The sequence below is a fragment of the Neolamprologus multifasciatus genome, chromosome 3 (assembly GCF_963576455.1).
Source record: "Neolamprologus multifasciatus chromosome 3, fNeoMul1.2, whole genome shotgun sequence".
Classification (NCBI taxonomy): Eukaryota; Metazoa; Chordata; class Actinopteri; order Cichliformes; family Cichlidae; genus Neolamprologus; species Neolamprologus multifasciatus.
The window spans coordinates 32223164-32246605 of NC_140441.1; the positions used below are offsets into that span (position 1 = coordinate 32223164).

The 23442-nt window shown below is 42.2% G+C and overlaps 1 protein-coding gene across 2 annotated transcripts in view; it reads right to left on the reverse strand.

Annotated features, from left to right (window-relative positions):
- exoc6b (exocyst complex component 6B) overlaps positions 1 to 23442 on the reverse strand; it is a 131297-nt gene that overhangs the window by 81751 nt on the left and 26104 nt on the right. For both annotated transcript variants that reach the window (XM_085153507.1, XM_085153508.1), the window contains exons 7-10: positions 16260 to 16433; positions 8666 to 8734; positions 1128 to 1211; positions 213 to 259 (exon numbers count right to left, since the gene is read on the reverse strand). In XM_085153507.1, coding sequence (XP_085009633.1) covers positions 213 to 259; positions 1128 to 1211; positions 8666 to 8734; positions 16260 to 16433 — 374 coding nt within the window. The remainder of the gene's footprint in view (positions 1 to 212; positions 260 to 1127; positions 1212 to 8665; positions 8735 to 16259; positions 16434 to 23442) is intronic.

Consider the following 23442-nt stretch of genomic DNA (forward strand, 5'->3'; position numbering starts at 1 on the left):
GGTACACAGAAATCTCACAATGACCGGGCGGATGGTTGGTCGGAGGAAATCTGTTACGAGCCATTTTGAAAATATTTACAAATATTTCTAAACAGACGTTTTCATTCTGATGTTTTGGCAAAAGTTCACTTTCAATTAGGGTGAAATTAAAGAAGGAAATTAGAAAAACTTCAAGGGGTAGGAAATAAATAAAAGCGGGTGGACGAACTTACCCAACAATCTGATTGAAGTACCGCCGGTATCCCTCCAGAGTTTCATGCTAGAAATAAATAACAACACAAAGGCCAAACAGAGGGAGAAACAGGGAGGGAGTCCAACAGCAGAGGAAATAAAGTTACTAATAATGTGAAAATATACAAATATCAGAATAACAGGAAACAAACTTATACCAGAGAAAATCAACCGATTACTCAAATATATGCATAAATTCTTTGTTTTCATCTGTTCATCATTTTCAAGTGGCAGAGACATTGACTGTAATTCTATGTGAGGTTGTCGTATTTTTCATCATAACAATTTTGTCCAACCACTGTTTATCTACTTGTTTACAGGATAAAGGGTGCAGGCTTTATAATAGAGTCCTGCAACAGGAGGGTAATTACATTTAATTTCAGTGTATTTAATGATCGCCTTCAAAATAAAAGCTACAAATCTTGAAACCCTCCGGTTGTAGCAGTAAGGCAAAAGCTTTACTTTGAAGGTGAATGTTCTCAGTTTCTGGTTTGTGTTGCACTTTCCGCAGTTTCATTTCGTTGGGCAAGTATTTGCCTTTTGTTCTCAACACTAAACAAACTCATCAGTCCTCAGTTTATCATGTTTCTGTGATCTTTCTACCTTAAGCCCAATTATAAGGTGTCCAAAACAATCATGAGAAGGTTTTTTGACCAGTTTAACCAGTAGAGTAGTATTTGACCAGTAGAAAGTCAGCCACCACAGGCCAACATGTTGGGGTATATATTGGTGGTTGCCAGGGGGTCACTAGCCAGTCTAGTCCTGTGTGACTGAGGCCTTGGCTGCTAAAACAGCTTGAGAGTGTGTGCAGGGCTAGGGTGGAGTCAGTGTAGTTAGGAGTGTGTGGACATAACAGTGCATCGAATAACACACAAAGTGAGGGTGCGGGGTCATACCATGTTAGAGTGGGGCTGCAGTACGAGACGGGCCTGTTTCCTCCTTTGCTTTCTGTAGTAGTTCTCAAACACATCACGCAAACCCTAAAAACACAAACTGGAGGTAAGAACGGCTGCACGGATGGACTGCAAGTACAGCCTGTGAAGCGCCAACAACAGAAGCATACAACCCAGTGTTTCAGGTTAATCGAGGTTGGTAGACAACAGGGGAAGAACTCATGTAATGAGGTACAAAATCAAAAGGGTAGACCCACATGAGGATGGAGAAGGTCATGTTAGTGCATACGTGAGTAAGAGAGAGATAGGGAAGCTGCCTTTGATGGCTGGCTAGCGTCACCGCTCAGATATCAAACTAAAAAGTACCCACGCAAGAGACACAGAATCGGCTGTCTAAACTTGACCATCTCGTATCTGTTCCTCCCATTTCACTGAAGCTCTCTCTCCCTTATCTCTGTTGTGCTAAGATAGACCACAAGTCTTTCTCTCTTTCTCTCACACACACACACGTATCCAGATCCCACAGTAACCGGTGAGCTCAGAGATAAAGGCCCAGGAGTGGGCAGATAACATGACAAGCTCCCTGAGCTACTGACCAGACCAGCGCACGTATATCTACCCAGCTGACGTTACTGTTGTAGGAGATCAGATACAGGAATAAAAATGCACCACAAACACAAAAACACCACTGTTTTACCAACTTTGACATTTGTCAGCTTCAAAAATAAATGAATACACTTTGTCTTTAATTATGACAACACAACTGCTCTGTTGGAAACATAGGGTGCCAGCATTGCTCATGGCAAAAAGCAACAGCGTCACCAGGCAGTATAATATGCTCCATCGTAAAATAAAACCTGCTCAGGAACAGCTCTGTGAGCACCGACCCAAATGCCACAGAGCATCTATTGGATACCCTGGAACAAGTCCAGTCCTCGAGGCCTAACCCCACTGCCAATCACCTGGTCCCAGAAAACACACAGACTGAGTGTGTGCTGTGTTGATGCTAGCCCTCCATCTGGGATCAGACAAACGATGTTGAAGGCGTCCCTCCTCACGGTACAGTTTCTTTTGAGAAATATGAAATTTGTAAATTCAGAAATTACATTTATGTTCATGTTCCCTGCAATCCATTGCCCCAGTTATTTAAAGAGATAGGAATTTAATGATCAATATCACGATTAGCTTCCAACGTTATACTTTAACCAATTCTCTAATGCTGCAGTCACATTAGTTGTGATCTCATCATATTTGAAACAGCCGCTTTGAAGACAGGTCTGCAACAACTGCCACCTTCAATCCGATTTCGGTGCATCATGACGGCAATGAAATGGCGACAAGAGTCAGTCTGCTGTTCGTTTCTGATTGGATGTGCCACTGCCTTAAAAGTAGCGATTAAAATGGTCGCCACAATTACCTGCGATCAGTCGCCAAATATGAATATAATACGATGGCCGTCATATTTTGACTCTAGTGTCACTGAGCCATAAAGGACAGTTTCCTTTCTTGCTCTCCGTCTGTTGCCCTTTTGTATTTCTAAGGTTTGCAAACAACCTTGTCCTTCATGCTGTATCTGTCCGTGCTCCTTTTCAAAACTTAAAGAAAAAAGAATATCAACAAAAAAGTATTTGTTAAAAAAAAAATTAAGATCTAAAGTGCTGTATGTGAAAAATCGAGTGGATTTTGGCATCATGTTCAGCTACACTCTTTAGTCGTTCCCTGGATTAAACCGTGCCCTTTGAAAACAAAGACACCAACAAAACAATGTGGTGAATACAGCTCTCCCTGGTAGTGTGTCAGAACTAGGTTGAGCTTGTTTGGAGGTGACAAAACTGTGTTTTTTAATTCCCAGTTTGACCCTCAGTGGAACAATGTGTATTCAACAAATGAGAGGCATCAAACCGCTGTGAACTCTGCATTATACAGCGCTCGCTGTCCCTGAGAGAGCGTGAGCACGGGGTGAGAAACACGGGCTGAGATCAGTACGTGTGTTTGTGCGACAATATAACATCACCAGAGAAGGTGAGGAGAGAGAAACAAAACAGAGAGGAGCTGAAAGAGAGAAGAACACCAGCAGGCGGAGCTAGCAGAGAATCAAAGAAAGAACGGATCAGACGTGAATAAATTACAACAACATGAACCCGACCAAAAACCTGCTAACAAAGAAAGACAGAAATGTTTCTAGTAACTGCTCACAGACTATTTATGTTCATGGCACCAGCTTTCTTCTGATTGGCTGCCCCACACAAACAGAGGGTGTGAGGAACTGGTGGGTGGGGCTTGTCTACTCCTGGCTCTATACTGTCTGAGATGACCATACTGAGAATGTACCTGTTCACACACCAACTTCATTATGTGAATCTTTGTTTTATATGCACATCTGCCAATCAGCAGTGTAATTACAACAAAAAAGTATAACAAGCAGGTTCCCCTCATAAATAAACTACTACATTCTCCCACTGGACTGAGCGTGACTGAGCACAAGTTTTCCACCTTTACTGAAGTAAACACATCTGCTTGCTAAAGGTCAAGAAGTCAGTCTTTTTTCACCTTTTTGATCTCTTTATAGACATTTTCCTCCACTATAGCCCAACATCCCATCACCCTGACCCCTTTATTTGAAACTTCAGCACATGTTTATTATTTATTATTAAGTATCCAACACTAAGAGTGTATACATGAAATAGACTTTTCATTTCTTTTTAAGTCTTTGAGAAAACACTGTTTGATTTCTAGTCTCAGTCATTAGTTTTATATCGTATTCAATACAAAAAAAATTCATTTAGCAAATGTATAGCTCTTATCACAGTCAAATTGCCCTCTACACCCCTGTCTCCCTTTAAGAAAGGTAAAGAAGAACGATTTTGCAACTTTACATCTCTGGCAGGTTTTTCCAAACCGGAGGGGTAAGAAAGAAGGGAATGAAGCTTCAGCAATCTGTGAGAGTGACCGAGTCGGACCGCAATTGTTGGAGAGAGGCTAACTTCCACTGTGTGATTGCCAATCGGCGCTCAGAGGTTGAAGGCGTTGCATGCTCAACCTCCACAACTATTTGGTGGCACCAGCGTAGGTAGTAGGGCTGAGCATGTGACCCAAATGCTGTGAGGCTATTGCAGAGGCCTGGATGTTTTGATGCGTGCAACAGCTTTCCTGTCAACTCAGAACTGTCCTGTCAAACTAAAGGCTAAAAAGTCCAGAAAAAAATACTTCAATCTCCAAGCAGCTACATGTTTTTCCTAGTTGCAAAGAGGATGCTCGACTATTTTTACTTTATTTAAGAAAAACAAGCTGAGAAGGAGCAGAAGTAGTTGGTTAGAAGCAAGGGAACTTTCAAAATAAAAGACCTACTAGATGAATTGCCTGTATATGTTAATGCTCTCTAAAATAGTTTTTTTTTTTTTTTTTTTTTACAGACTCAAGGAGCAGCTGCTTTGTTCCAGCTGTCGTGCTGTAGCTCAGAGTTCCCAGTCTGACCGGTTTGATGGACTGGCTGCTACCGCCGCTCACCTCGCCTCTCCTGCCCCTCGTCTCTGCCCGACGCGCTGGGCTTCAGGCCCGTGTTTACATCCATCGCAGCTCTGCCCACATTTGTCAACGTGCGGTACGTGTGCAAGTGTAACAAAGGAGTATTGTTCGGGCTCGCCGCTGCTCCACAGCGGGTGGAAAATTGTGGGCCTTAAAAGTGGAAAAGGGAAAGAGGGGAGAAGAGTGGATAGTGGAGGGGGGGGTAGGTCTTGATTGCAAATGGGATTCCACGTCCAGGTTTGCTAGAAAAATAAATGAAAGTGCTACAAGCGTGTGCCTGTGGAAGTACAAGACATTCTCAAACATTTAACAATCAGACTGTGTGTGTGTGTGTGTGTGGGGGTTATTTTCTGATATTAAATCCACATCTCCACCCGACAGCTTGTCATTCAAAGCGCCGCAACACAGCTTATTTTAACACACAAAACAGTTTGAGTGTGTCTGATCTTGTGTCCTTTCTGCATTTTAATAGAAACGCAAACAAAATATCATCAAATGGCAGCAGCAGGAGGAGAAAGGAGAAGGAGGGGGAACATAAATGACTAAGAGTGTGTGACCCCGAAGGTTCAGGGGTCAATCCTTTCAACACCTTCCCGAGCAGCAGCGTGCTCCTTTCCTCCCCCCTTTTTCTTCATCTCGAGTGCTTCATTCCTCCTTTCTCATCCATCCTCCCCTCTCTTGTCTCACTGCATTTTCACCCTCGTCTTCCTGTTTTTGCCCTTTTAACCTCCCCGTGACCTCCCTCTGCTCCCTACTCTCTGCAACAGCTTATCTCCAATCAGCTGATTGAGGCCTCAGCAACATACAGCAGGGCTGGTTCATATGCTGCTGAGGCTCTAATGACTGAGATTTGTGGAAAATTCTTATTTCCTTCCACTTTTCACTCCTCCTGCTTAGCCTCCACATCTCAATGCTCCCTTCTTCCCTTCCTGTGACCCCCACTCTTCTCATAACCTTCCTCTCTGATTGCCTCTTCCACATCATTAAGGGTTCAGTTCAGCTTTAAGGGGTCAGTAAGATGAGAAAGATCACCATATGGTAGTTCTCCTCCCTCCCCACGGACCAATAACACCTCACCTGTTACTTGATTCAACCAATCAGATGCCGACCACTCCCTCTAGAAGCAGTATATTTTATTTTGGGGAATTTATTGAGCTATTTATGCCACAGATCCACTTTATTGTACTTTTCTACCATTATTTATTTTGTTGTATTTCTTATTTACCTATACTTCCTACATTTGCTGTATTTTCATATTGATTTTACTCATTAAGCATTTTCACTTTATTTGTTAACTGAATTTATTTTACTTACATTGTGTGACTGTCCCTATAAAGCACCTTGACGTGAGCTCTGTTTATAAATTAATTTTGTTTTGTTGTATTCTGTTCTGTTGCCCAGTTCTATTTCATTTAAGCCATTTCGTTGTAGGTTGTGTTTTCATTTTGGCCGCTGTGACACAGCAAATTTCCATCCTCAGCTTGGCATCAGATTTTTTTTTTTTTCAAAAGATGGAGATTTTTCTCCAAGTCCTCCTCGTCCCTCAATCTGTAGCATCTTTTGTTGCAACAACTTTCTGCACTCCATCCATGAACCTCCTCTGAGGTCTTAGTCATTTCATCCTGCCTGGCAGCTCCATCTTCCAATAAATACATCATCCTTCTGCCTCTCTAACTCCGTCTCCAAATCCATCAAGTTGTCCTTCAGTTGTACTCATGTCTTGTTCATTCTGGTCACTCGGAGTGAAGATCTTGGCATCTTGACCTCTCATCTTTTTGTCAGTGCCACAGTCTCCAAATCATACATCATAGCGGGAACAATGATACCGTCCTGTAAAAAATAGCAGCAAATCACCCCTCAAACTCTTCTCTACCCATCCCACCCTGCCCGCACTCTCTTTTTCATCTCTCTTGTGGACTGTTCCTTGGTTTGCATGGCTGACCCCAGCTATTTAATCTTAATCTCTTAATCCCCCCCCCCCCGGAAAGCTCAGCTCGGTGCCATAAATGAGTGGTTCTTACACCTAGCTCATTCTTCACAGGGTCACTGATATCTTTCAGTTTTACTTTATACACAGTTATTCAGATTTTTTCCACATGTGGTTACATCATTACAGAAACTGTAGATCTGTAGTACAGCACTTCATGCAAATACACTTTTCCTTACCTTGTCATATACACACCAGGGCCAAAACACACAAATCTGTCCTACACAGTGGCTCGGGCAGTCACTGATGGGTGATGTGATTTAACGTGACGATCGAAAAAAAAAAATTGCTAATTAGGTTTATGCAGCCCTGCAACACTGACTACAGAAACAAAAAATAAATGACAGATTTATGAACCTATCCAGCTCAAAATACACGAACCAGTCTGTATACATATACATTTTAAAAATGTATGTAGAGTAAAAAAAACCTGCAGCAGTCCACTTGGCTTCCCTATTGTGCTACATTATATATTTTATATATTTTTTCATGGCCTTTCCTTCTTTACTTCTGCTGCAGGTTTTTCCTTAAAAGGGCCCTAAAAAAACAAGTTTTTAGAACTGTAATCTTTGCCTTAAGGGGACATGCAGTGTTTTAAGTTAAATGAGGGAAACCGTCCAGCTTCACACAAACATTTAAAGCCAGAAAAGTGTTTGTGTGTTTATACTTTCTTCACCCACATCGTCACCTGTCTAAACCTTCTGTAACCTCTCTCTCTTTGTTTCTCCTCCACCATCGTGCCCTGCTTAACCTTTCTTTAACCTCAGCCTTGCTTTTCTACTCCCTCACTCTTTTGCCCGTTCACTTTCTCCTTCCTGTCAGAGTTCATGCACTTCCTGTCCCCCTGTCATACCACGACCCTCTGGCTGTGCTGGCCTGATAACGTCCCCTACAAAGTCCTACAAACTCACAAATGCAAACAAACGCACACTCACACAGAGAACCTGAATGCACAGCTAACCCATTCGTGGCACCTCCACCCATGTCACTTTCACTCTAAGTGAGACGAGACACGCAGGGTTCTCTCTGCAGTCTGGTTGGAGCGAAGCCAGGCTCGAGCTGGAGGCCCCGTCGTACCGAAGTCGTTTACCCCCTCTGTGCCAGGTCACCCTCAGAGCTGGGCACAAGCAGATTCTGACATTTAAGCAAAAGAAGCGGGCCTCCTCATTATCGCTGGCTGTAGTAGGCGATGAAGAGGATGATGCTGCAAACCACTGAGCAGGGCTGAATGATGTCAATAATCACATCTCATGAATATATGGAGAAATACATGAGCCAAACATGATATTTGGAGGCTCTGTCATGTTTTGGAGCTATGCTTCAGTCAGTGGTGTAAAATATAAAGAAATGAAAGTAGGTTTAATACTTTTGCACAATATGATGAGCTGAACACAGGGTAGGAAAGAAAAGGAGAAAATTCAGCCCCGATCTCATGAGGCCAAGCACTGCTGGTCTGCCTCTGGTGACAGAGTCAAAGCTGACTGTCACATGGCACTGACACTGGGCCACTCTGGAGTCAAAGGCAGCTGTTAATAATCCTTCTCGAGCTTCATCTGCAGAACCTGTGTAGGTTTGACCTCCTTTATGTGGACGCTGTGGACCAAAAGCTTCCTTTTAGTCATGTCAGCTCGAGCTGAACTAAACAGCTAGTAGATTTAAGCTTTTAGGGAACAACGTGAGCCCAGCGCTCCAAAGGAAAGGAGTGAGCTTTGTAACCAAAGGAGAGCAGAAAAGCATCTTGTTTTCATAAAGCTAAAACCATAAATCACCCAGCCCTGATGTAGGCAGAACAAAGTCAGTATAAAGGATGCAACAAACAACATTGTTACTTCAGTCAATCACATGCACAGGGAACACAGGCAGATACACCTTTACGAGCTGATCAGAAAGGAGTTGCGGCTTCACTTAAGCTGGAAAACTGAAGCGCTCGTGGATGGAGGAAAGAGAAACAGCTCTGCATCTTTGATTTGAGAAAAAAGAAAAAAAGAGCACAGAAGAAATAAAACAGAAAATGAGAAAATGAACTCACCAGCACAGTGTAGATATGCAGACAGCGGTAAACTGGAGAGAAATCCACCAAGTCCTGAGCTCCTGGGACCTGCAGGGGGGAACAATTTGCACAGTTCACATGTTCAGTTCATAAACTGCAATCAACCAGCCCGTCTTCAGTTGTCTTTCACAAGTTTTGGCAACACCTGTTTTGGTTAAAGCCAAGCAAAGTAAAACCAAACCTGAGATTCTAACCAGAGAGAAAGCGAGAGACAAAGATGGCAACGAGGGGCAAGACAGAGACAAATGATTGTGTTTGTGAAACAGACGAGGGAAATGTGAACGGCAAGAATAAAACAGGCCGCGTCCCTAATAATGAACAGCCTCCAACCTCAATAAAACTTAAATGGCAGAGCAAAACAATTAATTAGTTACCAGGCTGCAAACACATTTACTTCTGCTATAAAGCTGTTAATTCTAACAAAGGAGTCAGTGGAGATGATTTTTGTGAGCTGGCCTCAAGTGGCCACTAGAGGAACTGCAGGTTTTGGCATGTCTCAATTTTCCAGACCTGGAGGCTGCAACTTTGCTTTAACAGACACAGTATCTAATTTTTTTCCTCACTGTAAGATTAGACAAATTTAGAATATAAGTTTTAGGGTTTTTTTTATTAATTTAATTTCATTATATTTTCTAAGATATTTTACCTGCACAAAGGGTAAAACAAACAGTACAATTGCTCATTGAAATAACTTAATGTGGAGGATCATCACGGAAAGATTCAAGGTGGTATCAGTTGTGCTTAAACAAGGATATTTATATTTAAAACAAACAAACAAAACAAAACAAAACAGGCACTTCCTGTGAAACAGACTGAATAATTCACAGCCATAAGTTTAAAACTGATCTCAGAGCTTGCTGCTCCATTTGCTTGAAGTTCTCTAAACCCTGGACTTTGTTCAGCTGTGCTTCCCCCTGCTGCCATCCATGACTCACTTTATTCATCTTTTATTAAACTACATATTCATCACAACTAGCCACCTCTGGTTCATCTTATATCAGCCTTCATAACAAAAGACAAATAATGAATAAGCCCATTTTAGGAAAAAGCCATGAAATATGAATTGACACAGTTTCAATTTACCAAAGTCAGATGATTTTTAAAGCAACCCGTTTGGCGTTTCTAGTGTTAGTGGCACTGGATACTGGAGGTTTTAACTATCATGGAGTGGCTGTGACTGAGGAGATGGTGCAGGTCACAGGCAGGTTGGTGGTTCGATCTTTGGCTGCTACAGTCTGCATGCCAAAGCATCCTTGGGCAAGATACTGAACCCAGAGTTTCTTCCAATGCATTCATCAGAGTGTGAATGAGCCATTTTGTTCTACTTTCAGGTGAAAAAGTGCCAAATAAGAACCGGTCCATTTACTACTCACTGACAATCACTGAATTATTCTATTTGTGCTGGTTAGGATGCTTTTAACATCATGCAGATTAGGTTTAATTAACAGAACTGAGACAAAGTACGGGTATAAATACTGGCAGAAACAGATCAACACTCAATTCAAACTTCTCATATGTCACTGCCATCTGAAGTAAACTGAAGCTTTCAGGGAGTCTTCTGTTACGAGTTACTCATACCTCTTTTTCTTAGCATCTATCCCTCGATCTAACCATCATTCCAGTCCCTCCTCCCTGCCCACATCCTCTGTCCCCTGCCCTTTTGCATTCTGTAAAAATCACTAGAGGAAAAGCACAATGCCAGCTTTGATGTAACCGCACACAAACAAGGGTCCCAAAACAATAAGAGCAAGAACAAAAAAACAAAACCAAAGAGTTGTACCATTTAAAGACAAAGGAAGAGCTGAGAATTAGAAGGGGGGGGTGAGAGAGAGAATACAAACACAGGCAGGTAAAACGTAAAGACAACCAAAAATGACTCAAAAGGCAGAGGTGGAAAGAAAAAGAGGATGAACAAAACCAGTGGAAGCAGATGAAAAACATAAAGGTGAGAAACAAGCCAAAAGAAACAAGAATTAGAAGATAAGGTAAAGGAGTGAGAAACAAACATGGGGGATGGTTGTAAATGAAGGGAAGTAGAAGAAGTGATGCAGAGGCAGGGTTGGCGTGAGGAGACGTGACACTGATGGTTGGCATCGCTGCAGCCAGCGGCGCCAACGCGGTCGTAACCCTGACGGCCACGGGGTCAGGTCTTTGTTCGAGCCAAGGTTTTCCTGTGAAGAAGGTTGAGTCAAGTTTACAGGACATAAATAAAGCCAAGGGGACGACAGGGACCTTAAAACAGAATGGCAGCACAGGGGTGACAAGTTCAGCTCTATTCTCTCCTTAACCTCATTGTACTTTATTTTCCCCGAGCAAGAACAACAAAAGGCTCCAAAAAGGAACTCTGATCCCGCGAGGGATGACTTGAAGAGTTCAGTGTCAAAATGCTTTGTGCCCGCTTTGCTGCCCTGACACGACTTCCACAAGTTCATAGTATTTGAACATTTTTCTCCAAACGTAACTGTGTGCCGGCGGGTTTTTTGTTGTACGATATGTGGACAGCATGAGGAAGTCCCCAGTTCTCAATGTTTGTAGCTCAAAAATGAAGGTGTGTTCCCACCATTCCTATAAGGGCATCTTCACACCTTCACAGCTCATTTACTCCGATCTGAATCAGTTGATGGGTTTGTAAACTTGTAGCCTTTCACTGTGCTTTGTTTTCTTTTCACACAGAAAAATCCAAGTGAACCTTAAGCGAACGAAAATGCGTCACTGAAAACAACGTGAGAATGCTCAATCAGCTTACTGTCCAGATGTGCCTGGACCGGAGAAACAAAAGTGAATACATTCGGATGGTGCTGTGTTCTGGACTTTTGGAGAACATGAATTTCACAGCTAGCTGCTAGCCTGTACAGACCTTCTTTCTTTCTTTTTTTCCCCTGCAGACTCGGCACAAGTAAACTGCACCAAGGGAGACAACGAACCAGAGTTTAGTTTAAACCAGGAGTGGGGAACTCCAGGGCCTGCCACGCAGGTTTTAGATCTCACCCCGGGTCAACACACCTGAATCACATGATTAGTTCATTGCCAGCCTCTGGAGAACTTCAAGACATGTTCAGGAGGTCATTTAAATCAGCTGTGTTGGATCAAGGACACATTTAAAACCTTCAGGACACCGGCCTGGAGTTCCCCACAGACTAAGAAAAACCCACACACCTTTACATGTCCCAGCCGACAGAATAAAATGGAATGCTGAGACATTTTTTCCTCCTTCCTTCTTTGTTGTGTTCATATTTTTTTCCAGCAGCAAACATATTTGCTCCTGACGTTTTTCCACTTTGTTGTACATTTTAGTAGTTTCAGAAATCACCCACCAAGAATTTGCTGTGAGTCCTTACATTGATGCTATGGTTCCTTATATTAAGATGGTAGTTGTTGTTCTATCAAAGATTATTTCAAAAACTGTGTTAAAACATAGGTGGAAAAGCACAGCTATAATCAATAGTACTGAACAGGCTACTCAAAATAGTGGCGGGCTGCATCGACCTGATGTGCAGTTACATTTCTAGGGCGATGCATGTCAGATCATGGTGTAGCTGCAGCATAGATTTCCCCCTGAAGCACAAATCTCCAGTCTGTGAGTCCCACCCAATTTTGTTTTGTTCTTTTTGTATAGTAATAAAAAAAATAAGAATAAAATATCCAACACCAGTTTTTGTTTCTGTTACTCTGAATAACAGATATTAAACTGGTGGACTAAAACTCTAAACTATCATGTCTCATACATATATCTCATGATTTTAAAGCTCAAAGTTAGTCACAGATAGAAGGGGAAAAAAACAAAAGAAACTTTGGCTTTTGTTTGTGAGACTTTTACTTGGCGTGAACTGCGTGCGTGTGGCTGCACTTTTAAACAGAAGTTTAACAAGTTTTTTACCCCTGAAAATTTCATATGGCTGTCATTTCTGCAGGAAAAAATATAGAAGTAAAAGAGTCGTATTTCAATCCAACCCCATCTAATTTGGAGCATGGAACAATTTCACAGTCTGACAGTAATATACTGCACGGCTTCACTAAATGCACTTAAATACACTTAAGCTGTTATACACGACAATCAGGTGATTCTGAGGCAGCCAGATGGGAACTTTTTCAGATTTGCCTAATTTCATAAGGAGTGCCCTCGCTGTGAATTAACATGTCATTTGTTCCGTGCTCGGGTGGGAGGATAAGCTGGAGACATGATCTAGCCTGTTATGGAGCTGCGATGTTATGAAACTGCGTACGTGTGGCAGAAATATAAAAAAGCTTTTCAGACTTTATTTTAGGGCAAAGTCATCTAACTTTTAAAGGTTTGGGGTTTTTTTGTTTTTTTAAATCAGATCTGACTGCTGCTTCTATTCAAAAATGCAGTTATGTTTTGCTTCCTCTTCACATAAATAGGTTGCCTGTTCTTGTTAACCTGAAATAAGCGCCTGGAGATGTTGCCAAGATGGCTGCCAAGTGGCGAGACGCGCGCCTATGAGGAGACTGTTTCGAGTGTCTCAAGCTGGACACACACTTAATGACTGTCGGGCCAATTACAGATGCAATTTGGGCGCACTGACTGACCGGTCGGACCGGGTCTGCTCCAGCTGGGCTCGGTCACAGTTTACATTCAGATGATCAAGTCATGATGAGTGAGTGTGTGTGTGCGTTTGTGTGTAGACTATTCTTAATTCTTAAAGGAGTCACTGCCAGCTGTCAGCATTAAGATGTTTATTTAGAGCATGTTTAATATTGGCGACACAGTCAAATGTTCAATGACAGCGTTGATGTGTTCCTTCCTCGGCCGCCTGTCCAGAGCTTTTATTTACAGGCGCTTCAGCAGTTAGCAGAAGCTTTATTCTTATTCCCTCAACAGATTTAAGAAGCCTTCAGCTGATATACTCCCTTTTCACTTTGTTTTTCTAAACAGGCTTTTTTTATCTTCTTTTTAAATATCATGTAACAACTAAATTGTTACCGAGGCTCTCGCCTTTTTAAAAGGTGCAGCAGTGTCACCTTTTATCTAAACAGACACGAACACCCGCAAAAAAAATAAATAAATAAATAAATAAATAAAAAACCACACACACACACACACACACACACACACACACAAAAAAAAAAAAAAACAGCTCTTTAGTGGCACTAGTCCTGTATCAGGGTATGCTGTAACATCACTCGCTCCACCTTTAATGAGCTTCAGGAACTGTATGAAGCGAAGGCCCTTGCAAGATCACCCTCCATCATTTGGACCCTCTTCGTCTTTTACATTCCAGAATTCCAGATGCTTCCATCAAGGACAAGATTTGGTTTTCCTAAATGTAGGACTAACAGATTCAGATATTCATTTGTTCTATCCACTGTTGCTCTTTAAACAGTGGATAGAACAAAACCATGACAGCACTTCCGCCGTGTTTTACAGATCAGATCGCTGTAGATTCTCACTGTTGTAACTTTGATCTCATTCAAATATACTAACAGGGATTTGAACCTAAAACTTTAAATTTGAATTCATCAATAAGACATGTTGTCCTTGATTTTCAGTCCAGTTCTTATGCAATTTGGCAAACCTCAGTCTTTTTTCCCTGTTCCACTTCCTTAAGAATTCTTCTTGACAGCCATCCTTCCGCTGAGACCATTCCTGATGAGGTTTCAGGGACCAGCAGACAGATCAACGAAGGGCCAGATGGATCCCTCAGGTCCTGTGTCGGGTCTTTGCTGGATTTTTTCCTGTTTCTTAAGGACATGACTTCCAGATACTGTTCATCTGCTGAAGACATTTCTGAGTACGAATATTTCTTTTCTCCTTCATTTGTCCAGTTTTCTTACATTTGTTTTATGACACACTGCATGCCATGTTGACATACGCCAAGTTTTTAGCTAATTGCTCTTTGGGAATCACCTTGGTGTGCCTGTCAGACTGTTATCTTTGGCATTTTTGTAGATTCAACTAAAAAAAATGGGAACAACTGATTTGTTTTTACAACAGGCTGCTAGGAACAAAGTGCCGAAATTTAAAATTTAATTTTCCTAAGTTGTCATTTTTGGTTCAACAAACAAAAAGCACATTCCTCTGAAAGTTGTCAGGTACAAAGACTGGACTGAAAACGACTGAAAAAAGTTGAAGGCCAAAGTCCAAAGAACTGCAGAATTATTTCTCAAGACTTTAAAAGCTTACAAGCATCTCTGGATCCTTGGAAACAACATAAGAAGAAATGAGGCATGGCCGAAGACTTTTGCACAACACTGTCTGTCTGTATTTATTATGTTGGACTTCTACAAAACAAGCTGCCATGGGGACATTAAAGTTTCACTGTACTGAGGTGTAGAAAGTCTTTAAGCTTCCGAAAATTACTTTTGTACACACAGCGCAACACAGATTCTAAATATCAGAACACTCCAGAAAACAATCACTCTCAGGCCAAACAAGACTTCAGTGTCGACATTAACCTTAAGATCACAACTTCCAAACCACGCAGCAGCTCTCCTCAGCCTTGTAAATATGCACAGAAGTTACACATAATTGCAAAAGCTGGGAGAAGCACCACAGTGATCATCTTATTGGAGACCAAAGAATTTGAACTATTTTAACTCTCAGTGATCCGTCTGTGTTTGTTTGCTTTTAGGATCTAAAGAAGCATTTGGATTCGGAAATCTCTAAAGGCATTAGACTTAACAAGCGGACCACAAAACATCCAGCTGCATTTTCACAGTAAATGTTGGCTCTTATTATTTATTTGTTGGTTTGCCCACTGGCAGAGAGCCCAGTCATTACTTTATGATCTTTCAGCAAGTTTTTTTTTATAAATTGTTTTTATCCTCCGCTGTTTGATTTGCGCTCCTTTCCCTTTCAAAGACTAGAATCTGCTCCAGACCATGGGAACAGTCTTTTGAATATGTTGAATACTTTGGTACAATGTTTTGAGCAGTAGTTGTATTTGAGCGTGCGCCCAGTATAAGCTGGTTTATGTGGGCTACGTGCTGCAGTGGGATGAATGTTCGCTCTCCGGAAACATCAGAAATGTCACCTGGGCCGGACCTAATGACTTCAGACTACTGGGACTGAAGAAACATTTGCAGTCAATGTGGAAGGAAAAGGAAATGAATGGAAAGAAAAAGAAGACAAAAAAAAAAGAGAGAAAGAGTCACGTAGAAAAAGCGGCATAAGCCTTGGGCGAGAAGAGGACACATGGAAGAGATGAAAGGACAGAAAGACTAAAAACTGACTAACAACAAAGAAAACGCAGCAGGAAGCAAGTAAAACTGAGGCCACACTGAAGGATAATCAGACTTCAAACGAAATTGGTCCAGCCTGCCAATCTTAGGGGAAACCCACGGTCAGGATTGGCAACAATTATCTGACTGTTTAAGGGGTTTTAAAAATGAATGTCAGCTCGCTTGGAAACAAGTCTGAGCTGCCAGGCGACTCATGTACCCCGCCATGGGGACGAGATCAGAGACGATTCTGGACCAATCTGAGATGAATGGGATGCACTGGATCTACAAACGTATCAGTACAGAGATGTTTGTTTCATCAAATAAGGTGAAGCCAGATAATTGGAGGCTGCGTGTTGTCTTGATTTAGTGTGTGTGTTTGCAGTTTTCTCACTTCATCTTCCTCCTCTTCATCCTCCACATCCAGAACTCCCATGTCGTGTTCTGACAGCAGGTTGACACCCATTCCAGCCCGAATCGCCGCCGGTGCCGCCTTTCTGCCGCGCCGGCCGAGTAGGACCCTCGGCTGAGGAGAGACGGAGCTGTCCAGTGAGCGCTGTAGCTGGGCCTGGAGAACAAAACAGAAAAGCAGATGAGAACTCCATGGAGGGTCAACGGATTATTTTAAACCTGCATTGTTTGGTTCATTTCAGTTACTTCCTACATTTCCCAGAATCTCTTTTAAGTCAGACAGACGAGAATTTGCATTTAGGCGCTGGCGCAACTTCAGAGCAAAACAATGGAAGCTCTTTGATTTTCACGCTCTGACACCAAAACCAGATGTTGTCTGATAACACTCTGTCTGCAATAAGACTCCTCACGTGCAACAACTTTTATAGGGGACTGAGCAGAAAACAAACCCAGGAAAATTTCAAAAAACACAAACTGCTTTCAGACACTAACGGGGAAATGGTATTAATCCAACTCAGCATGTGAGCAATAAATGCTCGGTTGATTGCTCACAGTACCCCCCCCTCGTTTTAGGAACATTTCGGGAAAAATGTCAGAAATTGTGGACGGTGTTGTGAGGTCACCGGTTTAGACCTTTTGAGCCACTCCTCGTCCCATTGGAAATGGCCAATAAAAGTGATCTACCAAAGCAGCCTAAGAATACACAGGAGGGAAAATAGCAGGCCAGGAAGGGAAGGACAGGAAGGATGAGGAGTCGATGAAAACAAAGCACGTAAAATTAGTGCTCGAGACATAAAAGTGCAGACAGGGACAGATTACATTTCTGACCTGTGCTTTTGCTCGACAACGCCTTCAATTCAGCTCTTCCTTAAACTCAAGCTTACCAAAAAAATAAAAAATAAAAAATTTGGAGGACAAAAACGGTCCGAAAAATAAAACAGGAAGGACTCCGAAAGCACAAATCTTCTCTGAGCAGCATTTACTTCTAATGAAATAGTATTTCATTTTGCATGTATTCCTTTTATTTTCCTTGTTCTCTTTAAATACATGCACAAAATACCAAAAAAACCAACCTTCTTGTTACAGGTAAGGGATACAAAACTGATATAGAAAATACCCAGTGGCCAGCAGATCTCTCTGCAAAAATGCTTTGTTGATACAGGAAGAGAATGGCCCGATTTGTGTTTCTGTCAGCGCAAAACAAAGTAACTCAAATAAGCTCTCAAGACAACCAAATACACAAGAGCATCTCTGAAAGCACAACACGTCAAACCTTGAAGCTGCGTCTAGCTTTGTGACCTACACACAAGTCACAAAGCTCAGGAACTGGTTTCTTGAACATTACAATGAGTTCACGCTATTCAACATGGCTCCGCAGTCACCAGATCTCACTTCAACAGCGAACCTTTGCAATGTGGTAGAACAGGAGATTCACATTAAGGATGTGCAGCATGATGCTATCACGTCTGTATGGACCAAAATCTCCGTGGAATCTTTCCAGCATCTCCTTGAACCTCTGCCACGAAGAATTAAGGCAGCTCTGAACGCACAACTCAAAAACTATACCTAATAAAATGTCCTGTGAGGGTCACATTACTTCTTTTGTCAGTGCAACACAAACACACACGTGTGCAGCATATACAGCTGCATTTGGTTAATGTCCAACTCATCCTGTCATTTAAGTTTCTCAAAAACGTGGTCATTTAAAAGAAGGTGGGGTAAAACAGAGCAGGAAATGGAAAAGTCTACCTGGAAAGATTACCAAACAATGCCATGTGTAATGTCATTTCTGATGCTAATTGTGTCCTGCGTCTACATCGCTGTTCGGGGATTACTGTGGGAAGTGATACATTCATCTCCCTGAGCGGCAGTGCTCGATGATGAGCTCTAAAAATAAAAATACTAAAAAACAGGAAGTTTTAGTTAGAAATTAATGGAAGCTGGTCTCCATAACAGAGTGAAAACAGAGCCGCGGTCACTCCAGAGGTGGCCAAGTCTTTGTCAGGACCACGCTGGTAGGAGATCATCCTCTTGCACTTCCACATACAAATAAAACTGATCTGAGGTCTTTAGTCATTTATGTCTACATGGGCCTGATGTGCATTTTGAACTCTTTAACATGACCACCAATCGCCTTTCTTCGAAATCCTCCTCCAGTCGGGCCTCGGGCGCAGCATGGTCGCCAACATTTTTCTGTGGGAAAACCCTCAGAAATGAGGTCAGCATGCCTTTCCATCCACACCCAAATCCGCATTGGGCTACTTTTGAAAAACCTATGCAAACACCTTCCTTGATCACTGGCGCCAACACGTAGGCTGCCTTGTGCGCTTAAATGTGTCGAATGGAGCGTCAATAAAGACGTCATACACATCAAAATGCTTCGTTTTGGGATGTTAATGCAAGGTTAATGAGAAAAACTGTTGCGGACACGAGGGCAGATAGGCACAAACCCAGAAGAGCACAATATCAGAGATGCTTGTGTATGAACACAATGCCATCTTTGATCTAATGCCCAAACACAAACAAACACGCACACACACACACACACAGAAGACAAGTGAGTCATGGAGGACAATAAGAACAAACTAAATCAGGAAAGTGTCGTTCGGCTGCAGGAGGAGCTTAGGCCTAACGCTGAGGAATGTGCCGAGCTCTGAGTGTTTTCTCTAATTACTTTACATCGAATTAAATCAAAATGCTGAAAGAACAACAGGATGAGAAACTCAAGATGGCGAGAACCGCAGAGTGAAGAGTCCTGTTGCCTCTGCGAATCATTTCTTTATAATTGTTCAAATACTCAGAAATGTACAACTTAACATAGCTCGACCACAAAAGACAGCAACCTGTGAATGGCGGAGAAAAGAGAAGAGGTTTTCAGCGACGTCAGCACCTGCGTCAAAGTAACTCGGCGCGGCGGTCGAGTCGGGCTCCGGAATTCTTCAGCAGGTGCATCCATGCCCGCTAACATTACTGTATACACACTCACCCGACCATTCACTCTTAACCGGGAAGCCTTTTTAACCCCGTCTTTTGTTGTGTTTTTTTCTTTGGGAACGGAATTCGGTACGGCGCTTGAAGCACAAGTGTGGGAATGTGCGTCATCTGCGGCGCAAAAAAGCCATGAGAAACTGGGACGCAGTTACAGGAGGGAAACATGGGAGGCATGGGGAGTGGAGCAGATGGAAAACGAACAGTAGGAGTTGGGAAGAAAAGGATAGAGAAATGGGAAAGGTGGCGAGGAGGAAGACAGGTTTGGAATACATGATGGCATTGGAGTGAGAAAAAAATAAAAACTGTACAAAAGGAAGGAAGCACAGCATTTGGGATCAGCCACACTATAATGGTTTAAAGTAAAATCACTTTAAATACTTTTTAAATGATCGGAAATTACTCTGTGGAAACGAAAGGAGGGCAGTCCTGACTTAAATATGTGGCTGAGGTGAGTCGATGTCTCTGAGTGCATTTGCAAACGAAGTGGGCAAACTGAGAAACACTGTAAGTGAAAGAGCAAAGATGCTGTGATGCGTTTGGTGACAAGTGGCTTCAACGGGTTGTTTGTTGTGGGGGTGGGCCGAGGGACATGTGTGTAAAATCTACATTGATTTCTCCCACAAAAAATGTAACCAAAGTGACGGCGCATGTTTGGAAAACATGGTCGTATCTACAAAAAAATAAAAAAATAAACAATCACTGAAAATGTAAAAGTAATGCTGTTAACAATAAATGTAAAATTGTTTCCAAGATTGCTCGTTATCCTTTGAAAAATGTGTTTGTGGGATCCAAGAAATCTTTAAAAAGCTCTGAATGAAGCGCTCTCATAGGGAGCATTTAAAGAGCAGCTAATGGAGCCGCTTTTAACTGACCAATTGTTTGATTGCCTGAACGATCCCTTAGTTATGCAGCTAATAAGGTCTGTAAAATGTGACAGTGTAGAGTCAAGTGAACAAGGCCCCAGTTACTAGAGACCAGTCTGCAACAATCTGGCAACCACTAAAAATATTCACTCCCCAACCGCCTGGAGAGTGGCAGCTGGAGGTTGATTGGAAACAGATTGCTCAGTGACCCCAAAGAAGCCACCAGTGCTAGGGGAGAATCTGCATCCCCCAATCAGATGACAAAAACCTCCTTGTGACTGTTTTACCATGGGCAAGTGTGGCAGCTTGCTTGGTTTGCGTGGAACAAGGCATCTTATCTGCAAACACTCATAAGCTACTCGCCGAGCTGTGGTAACACTTGAGAAGCATGTGGCAAACTGGAAACTGAAACCATTCGCCTTCAAAGTAAAGGCTGTCTCCTTTGAAAAGTGTTGGCTGCAACTCTAAGGCACAACTTTTACTCCAAAGACCAACAGCCACCAATCCCAGTTTCCCACTTTTTCCAAGTTTTACTGCTGCTCAGGTAGCAGTTAGCGAGTATTTGTAGTCAAACTACCATCATCCACTTAAACTACAGCTGACCACAGCGAACATAAGGTGGTTTTTGATGCAGCACCTTGATTGCGACCAGCGTTGGGTGCAACGCATCCCTCCTAACATGTTCCCTTTTCCTTGCTGCACAAATGTGATACAATGAGCTGATGTCATTTCGTATGCGGAGGAAGAAAACGGTGCCGTGATCCACATAAGTGGCGATATGGACAAAAGACAAGAGCGCAATAGTAAAGTGTGACATGCATCCTGGACCCAAAAAGCTGCATTACACTGGTAACAAAACTTCGGCTGTTTGCAAGCACCTGCACAGATGGCATGCTCTGTGTTAGCATGCTAACACAGAGCTAGCCAAGAGCCCGGGGCTGAGTGTTCGCCAACAGTGATGTTGGCAGTGATGACTAGTCAGTCTCGTAGTCTCTATTTCTACCAGATATATGTGTAGGACATCATACAAAACATCTCTACAGGCTTTCAGTAACAGTTTCTTCTCGAATCCCTCCCCTTTCAACAGGTCACGGCAGATCACTGCCCCTCCCTGGGCAAGGTTCAATTGGAGGTTTGCCCCCCGTTGCAGGGCAAGTTCTTCCTTCCCACAGTCACCGAGAGCTGTGCTCACAGGGGACATCATTTCAATATTGAACTAAATAGTTTTAAAGGCTACTGAAATTATGAAAAAAACTAGTACAAATCTATTCAAAAGGACCTCCAAACCTCACTAAAACCACATTAAACTTGTTTATTTTTATTTGGTTTTGGTGAAGAAAAGCTGGCAGGCTTGCCGCACAGGAGAAAGTCTGAAAATCCAACCTCAAACTTCACAAAATGTACCCATCGAATTAAGTCTAGAGAGAATGAGTATCAAAAGGTTAGAGTTAAAAGGAAAAATTGAGCAAAGATGAGCAGGAAAAGTTGACGCTATGATAACATTTTACTAATCCTTTTTTTTAGTATTCATTTGGCATTTTGTTCAGTATTGGAAAAACAATCCTGATAATACTCAAAATAACATAAGAATCAAATTGCTACTCTGTACAGAAAAATACTCCGTAACAAATGACTCGGATAAGGATCGAAGCTAAAACCTGACTGGGGCATCCCTACTATAGATCACTTTTTGGCAGACAGTCGGCCAGCCAGAAATAATGGTGTCTGATGGCAGTGAACTGTGGTGCATTATTCGGCAGACAACACACACACACAGGGTCCAGACTGGGTGACACAGCAGCCCATAACAGTTTATTTTCGTTCCCCTTGTGATGGTTCAATACACCGACCCAGCGTGCGCCCTCAGCCACCCTCGTTGCACGCACACGCATGTGTGTGTTCAGTAACTAGATACAGGTAATCAATCTTCTTCCACTTCACAGGACCAGGAATCTGTTTCCCATTAGTGTGTACGAGTGTGTGTGCGCCTACTGAATACACAGCAGAAGCTTCAGACTCGTCCTCTGTTGAAAGCGAACACAAGAAACAGAAAAACAAGAGGAACAAGAGAATGAAGAAGGGAGGCAGGGAGATGGAAAGATGAGGAGGTGGAAAGAAAGGACGAGAGACAGACATGGAGATTTTGAGGAGGAAGGGTATGATGGGACAGCAAGACAAAAAGAGAGACATGACAAATGACAGGGGAGTTATGGGAGAATGACAAAGGCAGATGATTCTGGCTAATTCCACTCCCTTGGTTCTCTTTTAAAAGGACCTATTATGCTTTACTTATTTTCTGTCATATACATGCTGTTATAGTTCTGATGCTCATATTAAGCTCACAGTCACTACTGTTTTAGACTTTATAAATAGAAATAAAGAATATTCTACTTATAAATATACACTTATTATTGTGTAGTTAATGCATTCTCATGAACTTAGAATTAATCCATTAACAACTGATCCCGTAGGAGCAGGTCGAGACGGACATCGCTGTTCCACCTGATCACGTTTTATGTACATGGCTGAAGATCAGCCACAAATATATTATCGATGTTGCCATTATTTATCAGCAGATTAAACATGTGATTCATGTCTCCCCATCTCCGCACAACTGACAAAATAACTAGCTAAAAAAAAAAATCAAATAAAACCAGCAGCTAGTTATAAGCTATAGTTGTGTCAACTAATGTTAGGCTCATGTCCTAAAAAATAAAATATTTCACTTTACCTCAAATAAACAGTTTGATTACATTATCACATCTTGTGAAAGTTTGCTCAACAGGTGTCCAAACTAAACAAGACCTACTTCAAAGTAAGTTTCACTAATGCTAGCTATCAGCAGCTAACAGAGGCTAACAGAGGCTAGCAGCAGCGCTTGCCGACAGAAAACTTCAGGATACCCTAAACTAGGGGACCCTAACCTTTTTTGCACCACAGACTGGTTTGTCCGACAACATTTTCACGGACCAGCCTTTAAGGTGTTGTAGATAAATACAACAAAATAAAACCAGTACTGGTAGCAAAAAAAAAGATATTTATTCATAACACACGGGAAAAGACCCAGGGAAACACAGTTAACGATAAAAACGATTAAAAACCTAACAATTAAAAACCCCGAAAACCATAAATTTCACACCTGAGCCTCAACTCTCGTAACCTGGTCACAAACGACTCATGGACCAGTACCAGTCCATGGCCCCGGTGTTGGGGACCCCTGCCCTAAACTATCATTAGACAAAAGCGAGCTTCGCTGACTTGTATCGCTTCTCACCTGTCAAACTGACAGCTGAGGTAAACGATGGACTGAAA